The sequence below is a fragment of the Macrobrachium rosenbergii genome, chromosome 30, assembly GCF_040412425.1.
Source record: "Macrobrachium rosenbergii isolate ZJJX-2024 chromosome 30, ASM4041242v1, whole genome shotgun sequence".
NCBI lineage: Eukaryota > Metazoa > Arthropoda > Malacostraca > Decapoda > Palaemonidae > Macrobrachium > Macrobrachium rosenbergii.
Genome location: NC_089770.1, coordinates 9623426 through 9643933, shown reverse-complemented (window position 1 = coordinate 9643933; position 20508 = coordinate 9623426). Strand labels below are relative to the sequence as shown.

Sequence of the window (20508 nt, the reverse complement as noted above, 5' to 3'; positions counted from 1 at the left end):
GAACAAATCCTATGCATATAAAAAAATAACTGCATTCCCCAATTAATTGGCCAACAGGGGGTAGACTGTTATCAAACAATGTTGTCTGTGGAAAGTCATAAACAATATGGTGAGAGAAAGAACTCAAGAAAACTGCAAATAAGGTTCCTTACATCATTACCCAATACCACAGACATTACCATAAAGGTACAAGGTACTCCATCCTTAACTAATGCTCACGACTTGGCCTTAATGCACTTTCCCAGAGCAGTAGTCTGGGAAAATATAACAGCTCTTTTAACCAGGGCACCACGTGACTGGAATGCTCCAATGACATACAAACAGAATACTAGAATATTTCATTAACCTATCTTTCAAGCTCTTATTATTTCCAATAAATACTCAGTTTGTATATTTTAAAGAAAAGTTGGTTACCTGTCTCTACCTTTTCAGATTGAATATGAATGTTTAACACCTTCATAAACAACATCCTTACCCTAGTTCTAACAATAACCGTTTTTGTTTCGTCAGACTTAACTGATTTTCACAAAATCTTCAAAAAGCTGAGACCCAAACAAAAACTACCTAACTAGTAAGACAGACTTTTCTTCTGAAGAGGCAAAATACTAGAAACATGTTTCCTCATCACTGAATGAACTGCACTCGTAAAATGTTTGTCATTATTAATCAGTGTTACCTAAAAATATGAAAGGTATCTATATGTAAGTAGAGTAAACACCAGAGAGAAAAAGAATGATTATGAATGAACAAAAACACCTACTTTTACCAACGACAGTGTTACACACACATTATATGCCATTCATGTAAAACTGCCACATCAAGAGGATGCTTACTTAACATGGCACATTAATGACATAGCTGTAACCTACTTTAACATGTTCATCTTGGATCACGACCCTTAACTGATTACTACCATGCCTGATTTCTTGGTAATGACAAATCCAAGGCCACGACACTGGTTGTATGAACTGTTAAACCTGGCCATCACCCTGACATTAGCAGTTCTTTAGCAGTATAGCGATTTGATTTACTGCTACTGCTAAACGTTAATTCACAAAAAAGGTTATGCATAAAAAAATAGAACTGAAGAGTTAATCTTCAGAGATTTTTGAAAAGTGACACCTTACAATATGATAGGGTACAAGATTCTCTTTCTATATAACAAAAACACAAAGTAAAAACACTAATTAAAACATCAAAAGAACATCTGATAAAACAATAAGAGTAACAGTAATTTTTATAATAAAACACTGTAAAATACTTGGCAAACCATATGTATCTATCACAACCATGGGAAATAAAAAAGGGCATGCTTTAAACAAATACAGTATACAGAAAAAACTAAGGTTTCATAATACTCTTAATAATTCTGCAAAGGTCTTTCATACTGTAATGACATAAACTACAACTACCTTGCTCGATATGAATAAATCCTGAGAACAAAAATATCCTTCACGATAATGAAAGTCAACATAAACAACTGAGTTGTCTTACAAATATGTCTTTAAACAATAAAATGTGTTCCAACCATCATTTCAGAGTAAAACATCATAACTCTCAGTATTGAGCAATGTACTGTTCAACTGTGGCTTGGAAAAACCAGGGCAATTGAAAAAAACAGCTATGTAGTGCAAAGGGTGTTGCAAACTCAAAGAGGTAGGTTTTGTTCACTAACAAAAAAAATTATGCATCTTTTACAGCATTACTGGTGCTGTGTTGAGTAACTCAAAGGTCTTTTTCAAGTTTTTCTTTTTGTCTGAAGTTAAATGTTACCATAAATAACAATTGCATATAAAAATGAGGGGAGACATTATGTACACCCCGTACCTAGGTGAACCCAATGAGAGAGAGAGAGAGAGAGAGAGAGAGAGAGAGAGAGAGAGAGAGAGAGAGAGAGAGAGAGAGAGAGATTCTTTACATCAATGTAAATCTTTACAGGCACCCCCCACCACAAGTTCTGTTTGTGTAAGGACAGAGATGTACAAATCAGTAAAATGATTGATTCCTTACAAAACTTGAAGACAATCCTGTTTTAGTTAAATGTAAATACTGTACAACACACTTTTAAGATACAGTAATGACCCTGTACACAGCAAGTTGAAAAAATTCCTGATGAGAAACAATTCAGTTTATGAAAGGGTCAATTTCACTGGAACTCTCTTAGGAAGGCTAAACAGAATGTACCTTTTGAAACCAATCAAGAATTTTGTGAGACTTTGGAGTTACTCATCACACTGGCAATCTAAAATTTGGCTGTTTTCTCTCCTCATAAATAAAGCACAAACTGTAAAATCAGGTGTATGGTATAACATCTGTAATCACTCATAAGAAATTTCATCATAATTTTGCCTACAAGACATGCTGTACTGTCATCTCATGATTTACTGATGCTGCACTTTAATAATCTGTACAAATTATATTTTTCCTTTAGATTTGATGGTAATCATTTATTTTTCTGACCAATTTCACATAAATGAGACCCTAATATATTCCTTTCTTACAGATACCGTTGTTGTTTAAGAACTGGGAAAATTCTGGTTCTGAAAAATCAAAACTTCATGCTGCTTTCTTTTATTAAATTTTCACACTGCTTTCTTTTTATTGAACTTTCACAAACTTAAATTTTCATTTAGCATTTTTGCTGATCAAATACAGATTTCACTGCTTCAATTTACTTTATTCAATATGAATTTTTTTTTAAACAAAAGTTTTTCACACAAACTCATTCAAGATAAACAACCTTATTCCATGTAACTTCTCTACAGCTGTTGAAACTTCTAAATCTTGAAAGACCCCCGCCATATGGCCACACCATGCTCTGCAAAGAGCAAGGTGACGTTTTTCTGTGCCTACCTCAAACTTAAAGAGTGAAAGGAAGAGAGGAGGGTACACATGTTATGTTTAATGGATCTGAATGATTTTTTTTTAACTTTGTTCATTACAAACCCATTAAGTACAGCTGAATTATAATTCAAGGGGGAGGACAAAAAGAAAGGTAAACTTCTGGGTACCAGTACTGTGGAACAAATGCTGTATCATCAAAGGGAAAACTGGAGTTTCTGCAATACAAAGGGCTGCATATAGTAGTCCTGAAATCCAAATATTGGCAGTCCCCAGTTATTGGCGGGGGATCTGTTCCGACGGCGTGACGATAAGCGAAAACCGTCAATAACCAAAAATCGGCGAACCAGAGATTAGGGCTTCTCTTAGGTATGTATTGGCACCAATTCCCAATTATCGGCACTAGACATGTCCCATAAAACCAGATCACCGATAACCAGGGACTACTTGTACAAGACATCAATCACATGAGGCATGGAACCATGCCATAAAGGAATGATGACCAAGAGGATAATGAGGATGAATTGCTCACATCCCTCCTAACTGATAAACACATCCCACTGCATGTCACATCAATCATGCAGATAAAATCTTAAGTGTTCTGAGAACTCCAGATGAACTTGAACAGCCAACGAGGATGAAGGAGCATCATGCTTATGAGCCTAACTTGAGCTGGGAGAGACCTTCCCGTAAAACATCCAGGTAAACATAGAAGAGCAACTGACAAAACAAATTGAAAGAGCATTCTTTCCGACTGCAATCTTCCTGCAGCTGGTATGAAGGGAGAGGTGAGAAGGAAAAAGCCTGAAGTCCTGGGTTCACTGAAGGTAGGCTCTGATAGCTCTGTTTATCCAAAGGAGGCTATCCTTGTAGGACAATGAAAGTATGGTAATGATAGAGGAGATCTACAGTTGAATCAAACTACTTTGAAGACTGAGTCTTGACTATGAAATCTACAGCAAATGAAAACCTAAAGGTCTATGGTTAGAATGAGTAACTTTCCCCAACATGTTAGGAAGCTGACTGACACGCTTAGAGGAGGAAAGGGTCAGCAAAAACCCAATTTTAAGGAAGCATTCGCTAGAGACTAACAAGGTCTGGGGAGATTTCAGCAAAGCTAATTCATAACATTGTCTTAGAGACTACCTGAGTAGTGATGAACCAAAGCTGAGATGTTCTTGTCATTACCTAAGTTCATGCCATGCTAATGGAAAGCCTTGGAGAGAGCTGCCCTGTAATCTTTGAAATCAAGAAAGCAGTTTTATATAGACCATGATACTGGCTACAAGTGGAAGGAAGGCTTTAAGAAGAATATCCAATTCTGTTGCACCAAGCAATGAATTTTGCCTATTTTCCATCTCAGAATCTTTTTAAAACTTCCGTGATGGCCCCTTCCCTCAACTTGGTAGCCACCTCCTCTTATGAGTCATCTTTTCTGGATTGGAAGAAATAAAATCTAAGGTGACAGGATGGGTATTAGTTCTTGGTCCTATATTGAAGAGGGTAATAACCATCCTCAAAAATCTCAAGAACCTAAGGCTTGGACCTGCTATCCTCCTAAGCCAACCAAAACATCCGATTAAAGGCCTGACTGGAGGAAGGACACCCAGCAGGGATGACACTTGTATTTTCTACCAACTCTGCTTGGGGGACTTCTGTTGGAAGTGGGCCTTACCACCTTAAAAAAAAAAAGAAGGTTGACTAGAGATTATGGGGTTGTTTGGCAACTACACAATGATGAGGGGGGGGAGTAAGGACATTCCCTCTGGCTGAAGTGTATTTGCTGGGTAGAGGAGGACTGTTAACGATGGAGAGTACAGTCTCTCTGACAATCACTGGAGGAAGAATGTGGCCCACAAGGTGAATGGTTAAGGGGTGGACCTGGAGAAAATGATGCATCCAAATTGAACATCACAGAACTTGTAGTGGCAAGGGTAGGGACAGGTCATGCTTCATTATCATCAAAGCACAAATATCAGCATGGAAAAATAAAACCAGAAAAGTTCTTACACTCTGCATCCCTCTTCTTCATCACAATATTTGCTTTGCTAGTGAAGACGTAACAAAAGTAAAAGCTTTTAAAGTCCTCCCAGCACTTTCTACCTCTCAGTTGCCCATATAATTTTTTTTCTCAATACTCTCTCAAGAGCCTTTTCAAGATCAACAAGTACTTGGTATAACATCTTGCTCTTTGCATGGTGGAAAAATGATGCTTAAAGGGATGGCAGGAGTGTGGTCTAGGCATATGAATTGAAGCTCTTGTCTTTAAGATTTAGTAAGTTTCTGTGGCTGGAGAGCCATTGCACAGCAAAAGACTATGATCTATAGTTTGTATTGAACAAATGAAGAAATGTAATTGAATAACATTCTCTACGGGATAAAAGTCTACGAACAATAACATTATACGTGCACAGAAGAGACCATGTCTCAACATGGCAATCTATACTTTGGAACCCCATTCAAGGCAATTATGAATATGAATTCATAACTGCTTAATCTTTCTACAAAAAATACTGAACAGAACACGCCATCTTGTTACATTTCCTAGTGCATCAAAACTGAAAACTTCAGTTAACACTTCAAGTTACCTGGTCAGAGAAAATAAATTCTTACCCAATGCACTAATTCGTTTTCACATTTTCTTGTGCTCTATCATCAAAGCTTATTATCATGGCAAGCAGCCTTATCCAAAATCAATTACCTCTGCTACAGCAATAATCTTCTCTGCTTGCTCGTGGTTTCTACTCAAAATATCAAGTCAAAATAAATCAATACTTCAAGTTCTTGCCATCAAGACAGACTCAGCAACCAATTACAGATCTGTAGATGCTAGACTAAAAAATTTTCAGTGACCATGACAATTAATGCCACAACTTTCGGTTAGCACACAAGGAACAGCATAATCAGATATTTTTCCAAAGAAAGGAATTACTTTTGACTCCAATCAGGAGGTAGAGGCTACTGTATATGAGAAAAACTAAGTTACAGTTAACTTAGTCTTCAGGTTAACATAAACAATGACCGAAAAAAGTAGGGAGCTACACATCCATTCCTCCTTTTTATTAGATAGCATCTAAACATCAAAGACTGATATAAAATACAGCAGTGTCAATAAAGGACACAGGCAAATCTCTTGACTATTCACATCTAGGAATCTAACTCTCCCAAAATGCAAATTCTATGCAAATTGTTTTACATACAAAGCAATTAAGTACTATGTGTATCATTATAAAAACCAGTAGGGACTTTTTTCAGGGAAATCTTTGCTTCCATCAGCTAATAACTCATCTCTGAATTCCCTTAGGAATTGCTTCATGTTAAAAATGACATTTTTATTCTAAAATAATGTTTAACACATACTTACCTGTTAGTTACATATAGCTTTAGTCTTTGACGTCACGGCAAAATTTCAAAACGCGGCAGCGCCAGTCCAAATATCGGTGATCGCCCTTACCTGCCCTCTGTCGGGTACTAGGAACTATTCAACATGCTTCAGAATAATTTGCCTACCTGTCCCCGTGGGGGAGGAGGGTGGGCTTTTCGTATATGTAACTAACAGGTAGTATGTGTTAAACATTATTTTAGAATAAAATGTCATTTTAACACATACAACTTACCTGTTAGTTACATATAACTGATTGACACCTTTAGGAGGTGGGGCAATGACAGCTAAAAAGAGTTGTTGGAAACATTAAGGTTATTAATGTAGAAAATTTCTTAGTTCCTCACCTGCTAAGGTAGCTGATTCCACAGTTACTGCCTCAGTAACCTGCTATCCTCAGAGCAACCATGGTATAATGACCTGGTCGAGATTGCTTAAGCTGGGTATCAGTCACCTAGGACATGGCCCGTGACAATACCACAAGTATGCCCCTGCTCAGGGCGCAGCACAAACATCATGAATTACAAAGGGGTCACAACACCAAAGAAAAAGTATAACCATAAAAACCAAAACCAACTGTAGGGTAAAACTAACCAGCACTTACCTCACAGACAACCATAAAAACCTTCACACTCCAAAAACAAGTAAGTAAAGGTAGGTTAATCCTCCTTTACCCCTTTACCCATTACCGTGCCAGATACAACAAAGGCCCCTAACGTGCTGCACTCGTCAAACACTGTCTGCACTTGCGAGAGATAATGCAAAGCAAATACAGACTTACACCTCAGTAGGTTGCTTGCACAATATCTTGAAGGAGGTTCCTTTTATAAGCGAGAGAAGTAGAGATAGCCCTCACTTCGTGAGCCTTCACTTTTTACACATTTTCAAATCATTCTCTGAAATATTGGGTGAGCTTCAGAAATCAGATCTCTAATAAAAAGGACATGGCATTCTTGGACATTGGTCTAAGAGGGTTCCTGACCGAACACCATAAGGAATCTGAAGGACCCTAATATCTTTAGTCCTTCGCAAATAATATTTCAAGGCTCTGACTGGGCAGAGGAACCTCTCCTGCTCCTTACCTACCAATTCCGACAGACTCGAATCTCAAAAGAGCGAGGCCACGAGGTGCGAGGGTCTGTTCTTGGCCATAAAAAACAGTTTGAAAGAACAAATTGCTTTTGAAGCAGAGAATCCTACTCTCTTATCCAAGGCGTGGATCTCACTGATTCTCTTAAGCTGCTAACAAAACTAAAAAGAGGTTTTCCTCGTAAGATCTCTTAAAGAAGCAGAATCCATAGGTTCAAATTTCTCAGACATAAGCCACTTCAGGACTCATCAAGATTCCACGAAACAACTTTTAGCATCTGACCTCTTAGAGGTACCGAAGGATTTAATAAGGTCCGTTATATCTTGGTTATTAGAGATATCAAACCTCTGTGACGAAAAACAGTAGCCAGCATGCTACGATAAACTTTAAGTGTGGATACAGAAAGGTTCTTATTCCCGAGGAACAAAAGAAAATCCATAATCTGCGTCACCGAGGTTCTGGAAGAGGAAATGTCATGATCTTTGCACCATGAACAAACATATTCCACTTGGACTCAGGACCTTGATCGAAGATGGTCTTCTGGCTCTAGCGATGGATTGAGCCGCTTTCTTCGAAAAATCCTTTCTTCTGAGAAGGCGTTCGATAGTCTGAGCATGATTAGCCGCAGACTTGACAGGTTTTCGTGAAATCTCCTGAAGTGGGGCTGTCTGAGTAAATCTACTCTGTTTGGAAGGCTCCTCGGGAAGTCGATCAAGAGATCCATGAGAACTGGGAACCAATCCCTGGAAGGCCAGAAGGGGGCTATCAACGTCATCCTGGTGTTGGGTGGTGCTGAAATTTCCTCAACACCGCACCTAACATCTTGAGCGCGCGGAAGGCGTAAAGGTCCAGACCCGACCAATTCAGTAGCATTGCGTCCGTCTGGAAGGCTGCTTGGTCCGGGACAGGAGAGCAGAAGATTGGGAGCCTGTTCGACTTGTTCGTCGCGAACAGGTCTACCAGAGGTTGACCCAAAGTCTCCACAGCGACTTGCACACTTCTTCGTGCAAAATCCACTCTGTGGACAGAACCTGGTGCTTCCTGCTCAAGGAGTCCGCTCTCACGTTGAGGGCTCCTGAATGAATCTCGTTAGGAGCAGAATCTTGTGCTTTTCTGCCCACAAAAAGGAGGTCTCTTGCTACCTCGCTGAGGGAGTAAGAATGAGTGCCCCCTGTTTCTTTATATAAGACAACGCTGTGGTGCTGTCTGAATGAACCAGAACTGTTTGTCCCTGTACGAAGGTAGGAAGTGTACGAGACTCAGGTGGATTGCTTTCAACTCCTTCTTGTTGATGTGCCATTCTTTTTCTGTCGCATTCCACAAACCTGAAATTTCTTTTACCCCAACGTCGCTCCCCATCCTACTTCTGACAGTCTGCAAACAGTTCGTAGTTCGGGTTGACGGAAAAGAGAGAGACCTTTCTCTAATTTTCTTGATCTAACCACCACCTTAGATCCTCCTTGATACGGTCCGAGATTGGAAAGGAGAAGGAGTCTGGAAGCGTTTTCCTGTTCCATTGCTCCCTGAGGTAGAATTGAAGGGGCCTCATGTGAAGTCTCCCCAGGAGACAAACTTTTCTATTGGCGCCAGAGTTCCCAGGAGGCTCATCCAAGCCTTTGCGGAACAGGTATCCATATCCAGAAAGTTCTGGACTTTTGCGAGACAGTCCGAGATTCTTTGATCTGACGGAAAAGCCAGAAAGGAACTGTTTCAGTCTCACTCCTAAATAGATCCTGGATTGTGAGGAGATAGGTGAGACTTCTTCCAATTGATTAGAAGTCCTAGCTTCTGAGTCAAGTCGAGTTACTTTCAAATCCTCCAAGCACTGAGACTGAGACTGGGAGCAGAAGGAGCCAATCGTCTAGATAGAGAGAGATCTTTATTCCTCTGAGATGAAGAGCTTTGGCAACAGTGGACATAACTCTTGTGAATACTTGAGGGGCTGTGGACAGACCAAAGCACAGAGTCCTGAACTGATAAGTCTTCTCCTGGAAAACGGCGAAAGAAACTTCCTGGGCCTTGGGATGGATCGAATGTGAAAGTAAGCGTCCTGCAGATCTATTGAGACCATCCAATCCCGGACGAAGAGAATTGAGGACGGATTAAGCGTCGTCTCCATCGAGAAACTGGTTTTCTCCACGAAAAGGTTGAGAGAACTTACGTCCAGGACTGGTCTCCAGCCGCCTGAGAGCCTTTGGAACAAGAAAAGACGGTTGTAAAAGCCTGGAGAGTTGACTTCTTCCACGATCTCTATCGCTCCTTTTAAAAGCATGAGTCTACTTCACACTCAGAACCGAGCATTTCTCTAAGTTGCTGGAATATGCTGTCAAAGCTAAAGGTTCTGTTGCAAGAGGGGGCCTCTTGAGGAAGGGGATAGAATATCCTTCCTTTAGCACGGACGTGGTCCACTGGTCCGCTCGATCTCCTCCCAAGTTTGCCAGAACTGCTGAAGTCTGGCTCTACTAGTGCATGGAGGACATGCAGATCACTTTTTAATTGAGGTTTGATAGCCCTGGAGACAAATCTTGCTTTGCCCGGAAACTAGATCCTGTACGGGGTGAGGGGCCTGCCACGAAAGGGCCTATTTTGATTAACTAGAGGGACGAGTTTGCGCTGGCAGAGAAGGTTGAGGAGCTTTTGGTTTACTGAGAGGATTGCGCCAAAAGGTCCTGTGTGGACTTTTCTGAGTAAGGGATTTACACTTCGGCCACAAGTTCTTGAGGGAAAAGGTACTTCTTATCCAGAGGTGCGAAAAGAAGAGCCGATCTTTAGTCCTAGAAACTCCACGAGCGACAAAAGAGCACCAAAGTTGTCGCTTCTAAGAACTCCTAACGTGAAGATGGAGGCTAACTCAGGCGCACCGTCCACGAATCCCTTTATCTAAGCAGGACATAACAGAAGAGAAATCATCGAAATGCGCCGGAAAGACCAAAAGACTTTACCTTCCTACCCAAAGCGCCAATAGTCCAGTCCATAAAACTGATGACTTCCAAAACTCGGAAAACGTTCTTCAAAAGGTGGTCCAACTCTGAAGGAGAGAAGAAAATCGAGCAGGTTCATCGCAGAACGGCGGGTAGAATCAACGACTGGAGAAGTCTCCCTGAGAGGAGGCAGAAGCTCCCAGAGAGAAAACTTCCCCAGTGTCGTAGCAAGCCGTCTTAGTAGAAAGCTTGGAAGGAGGAAGCAGAAAGTGGTTTTCCCTGATCACGCTTGTCTTCCAACCAGGAGTTCATTTTCTTTAATGCCTTCTTAGCTGAAATAGAAAGCACTAACTTCATAAAGGAAGAGGTAGGAGGTTTCAGGTCTCTTGCGTACTGAGAGAGGGAAGCCGGGCACGCAGGTGCAAAATCCTCAGGAAAATTATCAATAAAGAAGCGAAGAAGCTTCTTGTAATCCGAGCGAGAGGAGTCTGGTTCGTCTACAGGAAACTCTTCCACAACTTCTTCCTCAGACGAAATAGGAGAAAAACCTTCCGCTTGCACACACACATCTTGTGAAGGAAGAGTAGGAGCCTGAATAAGAGCTTGACGAGGAGCCTGAGCCTGAGTAGGCGCCACAAGAGGAGCCTGAACTGGCGCCACAAGAGGAGCCTGCGCCACAAGAGGAGCCTGAACTGGCGCCACAAAAGGAGCCTGGGATGGCGCCTCACCAGGCGCTACCTGGAGGCGCTGAGCCTGAGAGAGCGCTAAATCTTGAGGAGCGCCTGAGCCTGACTGGCGTAAGAGCTGATCCTGAGCCTGAACCAAAGGAGGATCAAGAGACACAGATCGAGGAGGAGCTTTCGTACTGGGCGCTCCGAGAGCTCGAGGCGAAGGAGGAGGCATCAAATACACTTCAGAAGGCTTTGCTGGAGAAGAACCAGGCCTTCCAGCCCGCCAAGAATGCTTCCAATTTCTTGTGCATCGTCGAAGAAAGTCATGAGTAGACGAGGATCCAACTGGGGAGCGATGATCAGTAGAGCCAGGATCGTGATGAGGAAGAGGCGCAGAAGCCACAATGGCTTACGTGAAACCAAAGGAGAAACACCCGGGAACGCTGGGCAATGCAATGGGAAGTCTTATACCTCTTGCGCACATGAGCCTTGCGCCTGGGAGAAGATTCTTCAGACGACGAAAATCTCTCCGGACTCTCCCAAAAACTACAGGAAGGCTGTGATAAGCGAAATGGCTTCTTCTTCTGAACCGCTGAAGGCGAAAGATTCCTGGACCTCTTCAATGGTCTAGACTCGTCGGAAATCTCCAGCCTCTGCGGCCAATCACTGGAGCTTGAAGAAAGACACTTCCTTGAGTCGCCTTTCCAACGGCGCTCTGAAACAGCCTGGGAAACAACAGGACTGTTAGGGGCGGCTGCTCGTGAGCAGACCCCACTCGCCTCCCTTGGACTTTCAGCATGTCTTCTCCCAGGAGCAGGGGAGCTTGACAGAGGCTTGGGTCTAGGAGAACAGTAGGCGAGCAACCACCTCCTCCACCACACTAACACTTTGCACTGCACTTAAATTATTCACAATATTTTGGAAAGAATCCATACGCTCATGAAGGGATTTCACGTTAACGCCAATATCCTCCATGGCCCCACAATAAGGTTAAATCTGGCGTCCATCTGGACTTGATACTCAGACACGATAATGGGTTCAGGATATCAGAGTCAGAATAGGAATATTAGTAGCCACGGGATATTAATAGAAGTTTCCTGCATAGCTAAGGGAGATTCCGGTTTCTGAGAGAGAGAAGAAGAACTTCTAGCTAAAGCTTTCCTGGCTCTATCTTTCTCAAGCTTCTTTACATACTTAGATAGAGCCTTCCAATCTTTTTCAGTCATACTGACACATTCATCACACTTCCTCTCATATGAACATTCCTGACCTCTACAAGCCACACAAATTGAATGAGGATCAAGACTAGCCTTGACCAACCTCGTCTTACAGCCTTTGCTGCATACCCTAAAGGTATAAGACCCAGAATCTGACATAGTTATCAGAAAACCTGACTAAATAGGTGACAAAATAACTGGCAAAGCCGCAAACCAACAAGAGAGTACTTCACCAAGTGAAAACAGCTCGATGTAGGCAGATACAATGAAATTTCGCTCGAAATTACCGACAACAATGTCGCGGCGTGACGGCAAATTATTCTGAAGCATGTTGGAATAGTTCCTAGTACCCCGACAGAGGGCAGGTAAGGGCGATCACCCGATATTCGGACTAGGCGCTGCCCATGCGTTTGAAAAGAAATTTTGCCGTGACGTCAAAGACTAAAGCTATATGTAACTAACAGGTAAGTTGTATGTGTTAAACTTGCAATTTTTCTTTGGGTCATGAAATACTTCAAAATTATTTCAATAATGAATTTAACTCATTTGGTATCCTGCCCTGATGGCAAGAAATATATTCAAACTCAAATATTTCATCCCTAACAAACAAACCACGAGTAAACAGTTTCTGATAAATAATTGAATATTATAAAAGGGGTAAAAAATGCACAATACCATTATCATACAGAGGCTGTGGTGAAGGATGTACAAAAGGACTTGAGGTGTTCCATGCAAGAAGTAAGGAGGGTACGTACCTGGGTAAGCCGCGGGATGAGAGGTCAGTGGAGTGTGATCGGGAGTGGTGTGAATGGGCAGGCTGAGCAAAGCGGCCACGAGGGGCCCACGGCTCGGGGTTGAACCTAGAACATGACACCACCACATGCAACATGACAAGCACACACCCGCTGGGGGGGGTCACACAGACAAGAGGTAAACCCCCTCCCCCAGAGGACAGACAACTATGATGGTGGCCACATTATTGAACTACCTAATCAGTTTTGCAAATGCATGCAACATTACCATTTCCCTAGTTGAAAAAAGGAATACCCTGGGATCATTATTTTCTTCAAAAGGGGGAGGGTGTCTTTGTGGCAAATGCGAAGTAGTAAATAAATCTGATACATTTGCATGTCCCTATAACCAAATACAGACTAATCAAAGGACAATCATGCTACCAATTTAGAAGAGTAGCTCTGGGTTCCTCTAATGCCAAATGAATGCACCAGGGATTGTTTTCCTTCGAGGGTGTGATTACGTCCCTTTCCAGCCACAAGCATGGTTATCCTGGCCTAATGTATGGAGCACACAGTTGGAGGTGGTGCAGGAGAAAGGGGAACTGGTGGTGATGATGCGGAGGGGCACATCCACATAACTATGACACTAAGCCAAAATTAATTCACTTTCTGGTAAAAACTCTGTCCTGTTGTCATAATGCACAGACAGACAGACATAAAGCGATGGAGAGATGACTGTAAAACAATATGCTAATCAATAAACCAAAAAAATTTAAAAGGATATCATCTTTTCTGAGACACACACTTTTTTGGACACACTAAACTATCAGATATACAACTGTAGTACTAACATGTTTTCTCTGATATGGACACAACCTAATTGCTTGAATTCTAGCAGGTTACCCATTACATTTCTGTCTAAAATTAAACCTAACCACATCGTAAGTCATCCGTACAGAGGGTAAAAATGAGGAAATTTGGGAGAAAGAAAAAGTAATGAGTTCTAATTATGGTTAGAACATTAAAAATCCATATACAGTATTTTTGCCTAAATGCCTAGACTATGCTCACTGTGCAGACATGGCTTGACCACATTTTGAAACTATGAAGGACAAATGAGTAAAAATGGGCATTCACTAACTGAATCATCCGGAGAGAAGTTTATATGAAAACTAAACCAGCAAGACACATTTATTGAGTATCTACAGGACATTTTTGATGGCCACTGACATTTCTCCAAAACCCGTACCTATAAGCATTTACAATTACTGTAAAAGAAAATAATTCCCTACAACTAGACTCAGTAAACTAACCTGATAACTACCCACAGTCCTTATCTCTCAATACTTTTACGCACAAACTTGTATAACTTTACTTACAGAGACTTTTACACGCCACAAACCTTCACAAAATCACAGACATGAAATTTTTATTTTCTCTCGCTGCTGTCAGCCACTCAACTGACATCCCTTGCAAAAAGTAATAAGAGGAAAATAAGGGAAAAGCAAATGAATACATTAGTCACAAAGCAAAGCATATCTTTAAGCAAGAGGCCCTGTCTTCTATAGGACGCGCAGTACCACAACAACAACAACAACAATGCCTTGGGGAAAAAAAAAATTTGTAAATAAATAAAGAAAAACTAAACCTATTCAGTGGAGACAAAATAGCAAGAAGATAAAAGACTCCTGACTAGAAAAAACACAAGTTAGAAAACATTACATTCTCTTCACCCTGCACGCCAACACTGTCAATTTAGGGTCTTTCCACAAGGCAGGATTTTTTCACGAATCGAAATGAGACCCACACCACATGACTTTGTGACTGGTTTCCTGTTACGGTAAACAAAAAGAGGCATTCACACTACTGTTCTCAGAAGGTAATACTAGAGCTTGGCGCTAAATTATACAAAACTAGAGCACCTTACACTACTGCACACTATTCAACCTTCAAAAGATGCAACATAAAGTTTATTGAAAGTGCCATGAAAAATGTCAATACAGTACTGTATACTGCATGTTTACTGTTTAACAAAACTACAGACTTTTATCATGATACCAAAAGCTTGGAATATTCTTAATTCTAACTCACAAAATGGGTACAGCCTACTGTACTTTATACTGGTAAAGCAAAATTCCAAAGAGAACCCTATTAATCACTGCAAGGCCTTTGTCAAGTTTAGCAGTTTACTCGCCTGAGTGACTACCAACAGCTAATAATAATAATAAGTCAGGCTCATAAGACAGCATGGTGAGACGTACAGAGCGCCACGGCGCAAGGCTATAAAATGGACATTTAAAAATACATGGGTCTTAAAACACTAACATTCTTGATTGCTTTTACCTTGAAGAATTTCTTCCAGAATGATAGTCTGAGAGCAACGATGAAAAGATGAAAAAAAGATGTATATTAGGGAGAATAAAAGAGCAGTCAAAAAAATACTAACATCACACTACCTCGCTGACACAAACATTACATAACACTTCCAACAGAATTCCCCAGTACTCGTGCTCGTATAAATATTCTCAAGTGCGTGACTGTCAATGATTAAAGTGATGAAAACTCTGTATATCTAGTCATCAAACATACAAGGAATAAAAAAAAAAGGAACACTCACAGGATCAACAAAGCATACACATACAAAAGGGTGTGGAGACAGTGAATGGAGTTATGCAAATGAGATCAAGCTTTGTGGTGAAGTACAGTCAGAGAAAGACCAAGGAGAGGGAAGATTGGGGCAAGAACCCAATACTCTACAGTTCAAGATCCAATTGGTTTTGTCAAAGTGTACCCAATGCAACTAGCAATTTTTAGTAATCAGGTAAGCACAAATTTTCTTATTAGCAGATACTATAGCACAAAACTTTATTATTCTTTTCTTTAAATCCAGTTCTCTTGTAGCAGTAAAAGGTTCCCAACAGATAAGTTCAAATTTTTCATGGCACTTAAACAGGGTCACTACAATCTAAGTCAAAACACTTGCATAATAAGCTAGTGTGAAGGAATAGTGAACAGCAACTAAACAAAAATAAACATGAAAAGTAATAACTTCATAGCAAAAAAAAAAAAAAAAAAAAAAAAAAAAAAAAAAACGCTACCTTGGGTAACTTAACATACAAAGGTGCGACACATACTAAAGGAAAGAGAGCTATGGTACAAAGGAGGGATAAAAGCAAAGGATCTTTTGAACAGATTTAAAATAACAAAGAGGAATTGAAAAACATGCAAAACAAAATTTGACAACTTAAAGCAACAGTTGGCTTTGTCTCATCTGTGGTAACTACAAAATCTTAACTTTATTTTACAGTATATAAATCTTTAAAAAAAAAGTCTTCTAAGCATCAACATTAAATGAACAGGACAGACTCACTATTCCATTTTTCCCTGTTCATACTCAGAAGTTACTTGTAATTCTCCTGCAGACCTTTGGTGTGACATTCTTTCAGCACTAACAAGTTGAATGGGTTGCATAAATTGTAAAATCAATTTTGACTTGACACAGTCATCTCTTACTAAGAACGGAACTTTATTCTTGACTTGGGTCTGTGAAGCTAATCAAAATCAGTTATTCTAAATCAAAGCAGTGATACCTAAGTGAATCAAAACTCATTTAGCATGAATACTAAATGCCCAGGAAAATTTCAATATACTATTCCATATATTAGATGGGCTGAAAGTTAATTCTTTCCTAACTAGCCAAAGCTTCAAGACTTCAGTATTTTACCTTGTATGTCATATAAACTACCTAATAATAATCATGTTATGAACACAGTAAAACATTCTGTAAGGTACTGTTAATTTTTCCATATGTTTTACTCATTCTCTTTTTACTAAAAATACATCTTTGAGAAAAATAATTTAAATCAAAAGGGTCAACCTATAGGGGATTCTTACTTCGCCATTCCCTGATTTTATGTAGAACCACAGAGAGAGACAACTGCTGGCTAATCAAGTCCTTTGCTCTATATGCAAACAAAGCTCAACTACTAAATTCAACCTTTGCTTAAAATTAAACAAAAAAAAACAATTCACTTCACCAGCAAGATAATTGGAGCAAGCACAAAACTGAGCATTTCACAGAATTCTTAACAAAAGGATTTTTGACTCGAGGTACAACTGACACATAATAAACAGCTTTTCACATTCAATTATCTTGCGTAAGAAATAAAACTCTCTACTTCCACTACTATTACACCATAGACTTGAGCGAACAAGAAACCATCCATGGGCATATTTTGGTTCAAAAACAATAACAATGTCGCCATACAGGAAACTGTATGCATATTTCTTAATTAGTAAGGTATCTACATCTTATTGACACAAAACCATTCAAATAAAAACAGTAACCTTATGTTAACTTTCGAAACACTTCAGGCTGTACATACACACCCAAGTCTGAGTGAAACCTAACACCTTCAGACCTCCTTAACTAATATTTATGAGAAACTTATGGAATACCTCACATCAAAAGCACATAAATCACACCAGTTTACATAATTAGACTTAGTTAAGCAGGTCTCAAGGAAGCACATCTATCTGAGAACCAGAAGGGGATTTCAACATGGTGGGAACGACATCTGGGTCAAGCGTTGGCAACTCCATAAACAGCTCCCAGTAAGGCCCCAGAATGCGTATGCTCAACTAAAGCGTAAAACCATGTGCTCAGTTAGAACCTTGTTTTTTATTTTTTTTATTTCTTTCTCTTGGTATTATGCTTACTTTTCTACAAAACTTCAACACGTTACGGTGTTTAAGTACAACACAAAACAAGATGATTGTCATCTGGTTACTGAAACACTAAATTTAAATTAAAATATCTAAAATATACCAGCATTTACAATTACAATGGTGATTACTTCAAAACATAATGGTGGCAATGCAACTAAAACTGATTGCTACAACTCAATATAAATGACTTATTACTGCAAAATAAAAATATTGACTCAGGCAAAGTAAGTGACAATATAAAGTAAACTACAAAACTCAAGTTAATTTTGAATGTTAGTTATGGTTACTTTTTCACAATTCACTTTTTGTTCTCATTAGTGCACAAAACAAGGGTTAGTTTTTAATGCTATGTTAATACAAGGTTCTAACGTTTCACCAATCATGGGCAGTCATAAGCCCTCTGCATGCACGACTCAACCACAGCAAGCAAAGTGCAAAACAGTATTAAGCTTGCGTCCGCTCACAGTTAATGGGACAGTTGACAGCATACAAAGAGGACTTATGTGGGTCTATAACCTTGTCCAAATACAAGCAATTATTCAGAGGTGCCAGTGTTATAGGAAACCTGGGTTCTGTGCTTCCAAAAGAGAAGCAGCAACTTAATGGTGACAGGTAAGCCAGTACAGAAATCCTAGGCATCAAGAACATTAATTGTTGTCTGTGTTCATATGGCACCTTAAATCATTAAGCTCACGTAACAAAGGGGATTTGGATGCGACATTTAGGCTGTTATCGCAGCAAACAAAATCTGACCAATGCAGGTACAAGCTTAATTTAACCCCAATCAGTGACAATATCTGCTATTCTGTAGTGATAAAACAAAACCAAGAATGAACACAACATGCACTACTAATCTATAAACCTCGAAACCTAACTGTGTCCACATACAACCTCCCAAAATGACTTTCACTGAAGGTAACCTAAAGTAACCTTATACACTGTCATCCACTCAAATTGTTGCCAAAAAGGAAAATACAGTACCTACTTTTGCTTACTTGATAATTTAAGTTGTGAATAAAAAAAAAATGAGGAACCACCACAACGTACATTATACCACAAAAATATACCAGCTAACTTTACTCAAAAGAGTGGAAAGGTTATGTAGAATAAAGATAAAATACAAAAGGGGCAGTCAAAACCATTGCCATTTACATAAAAAAAATAAAAAGACCTTTGATAAAACTTCCACTTTCTCAAGCACCACCTCAAACTCGTCCACCCAAGTCCACCATCCCAAAGTGTTAGTACAACTGCAGTTTTGTAGAATGTCAAACTGTACCAAATTCATGGGGGAAAACATGAAACCTTTAATGGATGGAACTAAAATCAAGCATACTTAAAATAACTCTCCATCCAATGAAGGCACAGTTTGAGATTCCACAATTCATAGTTAATTTCTTCTCATTTTGGGGGGAGGAAGTCGCAATGTGAAGCAGCAATCATGAACAGCCACAACTATAAACAAATTCAAAAATTTTCCCAAGTAAGAACAACAATTATATTTCTTAAAATTTCATATAAAAAAATTTAATTTTGACTTCTCTAATTTTGTATTAAAAGCCAAGAAATGTCAATAATTCATGCAAAAACTTACAGTAATCTAATTCAGAATTCATTAAACAGGCTAACCACTGGTGGAAGACTTATGAAAAATTTTTTATAAGCTTCCCTAAAATCATATCTCTCACTCTGCAAGTAAAAAGAGAGACTAAAAACTGGTGACTGGCCGTTCATATTTGCTGCAAATATAGCTGAGAAATTGTTCCACAGAAAAATACAAATTGAAGACAAAAACCTAAGCATAAGTTGTGAAAGAAACCATAGCCCCTTTCTAACATCCAATACTCTCAAATACTCTAAAGTTTTATCAGTGTGAGGCTCAAAACCCAGTGCATCCAGTGAGAGCTCAACTTTCTGGATTAGAGTCTGAATGAAGTGATTCTACCAATTCAAAAAAGGTGTTGTATTCACATTCCCTCACTCAAACAACAGATGTTTACGCCAATTCAATAAACTTCCATTTTAAGCCCATGAAATTAGACCAACTTAAGTGACACCACTGACTTCACATACCTATGTTGCTTCATTCAAAAAATAAAGGTTAAGCTAATGTTCTGAGGTTAATACAACGTACTACTGCTGGAATTACATTTTTCTATGCCAGCCCTGTAGTGAATAATTCTTAAAATTAAGTGACACCAACAATTTCTTGTCCTACGCCGAAATGATAAAATGATTACGTACATTTTTTTGAAATTTTAATATTACTATCACTGAAATATAAATAACATAGTCTTTGTTTCAGACCGGCAGCAAATTTTTACGAGTCACCCATATCTATCAACATTATTTTGTGTTGTTTTTCTTTGTATCTAATTGACTGCAACAACTGCTCTTTATACGATCTTCATCACAAATGTACAACTACTGGGGTTTTGGTATGGCAGAGGAGTTTATCATTGCTGATTTTCGTATATGGTTCCATATTCATTACATAGTATCTTTTGAAGTTATATTTAACCTAATCTGCTCCCTTCTGTTCACCCTTTTCATACTTACAATCTAACCAAAACCAAAGGCATAAAATTAATATATTTCTGATTATGATGAGACTCATGAAAATCTGATACTAATTTTTGTTGGAAATATACAATACTGGATCCATTGGAAAAAGTCACACTAAAAAGAGAGCTGCAACAAAACAGCCCACAACTGTACACCACGATCAACAATGACTATAACAGGATTCCCAAAAAAGTTTCTCTAATTGTAATCACTGATGATATAAAAAGGAAAAGTTGTTGCAATACACGTTACAAAGAAAAACCAACCAAGAAATGCTGGTCAAAACGAGAAACTTTTTAAAATGGCAATCATGCTTAAAGTCTAAAATCTTATACAAAACTGGAATGAAATGACTCAAA

General features: G+C 39.3%; 1 protein-coding gene across 3 annotated transcripts in view; it reads right to left on the bottom strand.

Annotated features, from left to right (window-relative positions):
- Positions 1-20508, bottom strand: part of LOC136855002 (dual specificity mitogen-activated protein kinase kinase 7-like) — a 54558-nt gene that overhangs the window by 17049 nt on the left and 17001 nt on the right. The window contains exon 10 of one of the 3 annotated variants that reach the window (XM_067131707.1): positions 12878-12982. The exons of the other annotated variants lie outside the window; for them this stretch is intronic. Within the exon in view, the coding sequence (XP_066987808.1) occupies positions 12878-12982 (105 nt within the window). The remainder of the gene's footprint in view (positions 1-12877; positions 12983-20508) is intronic. 3 annotated transcript variants of the gene reach the window in all.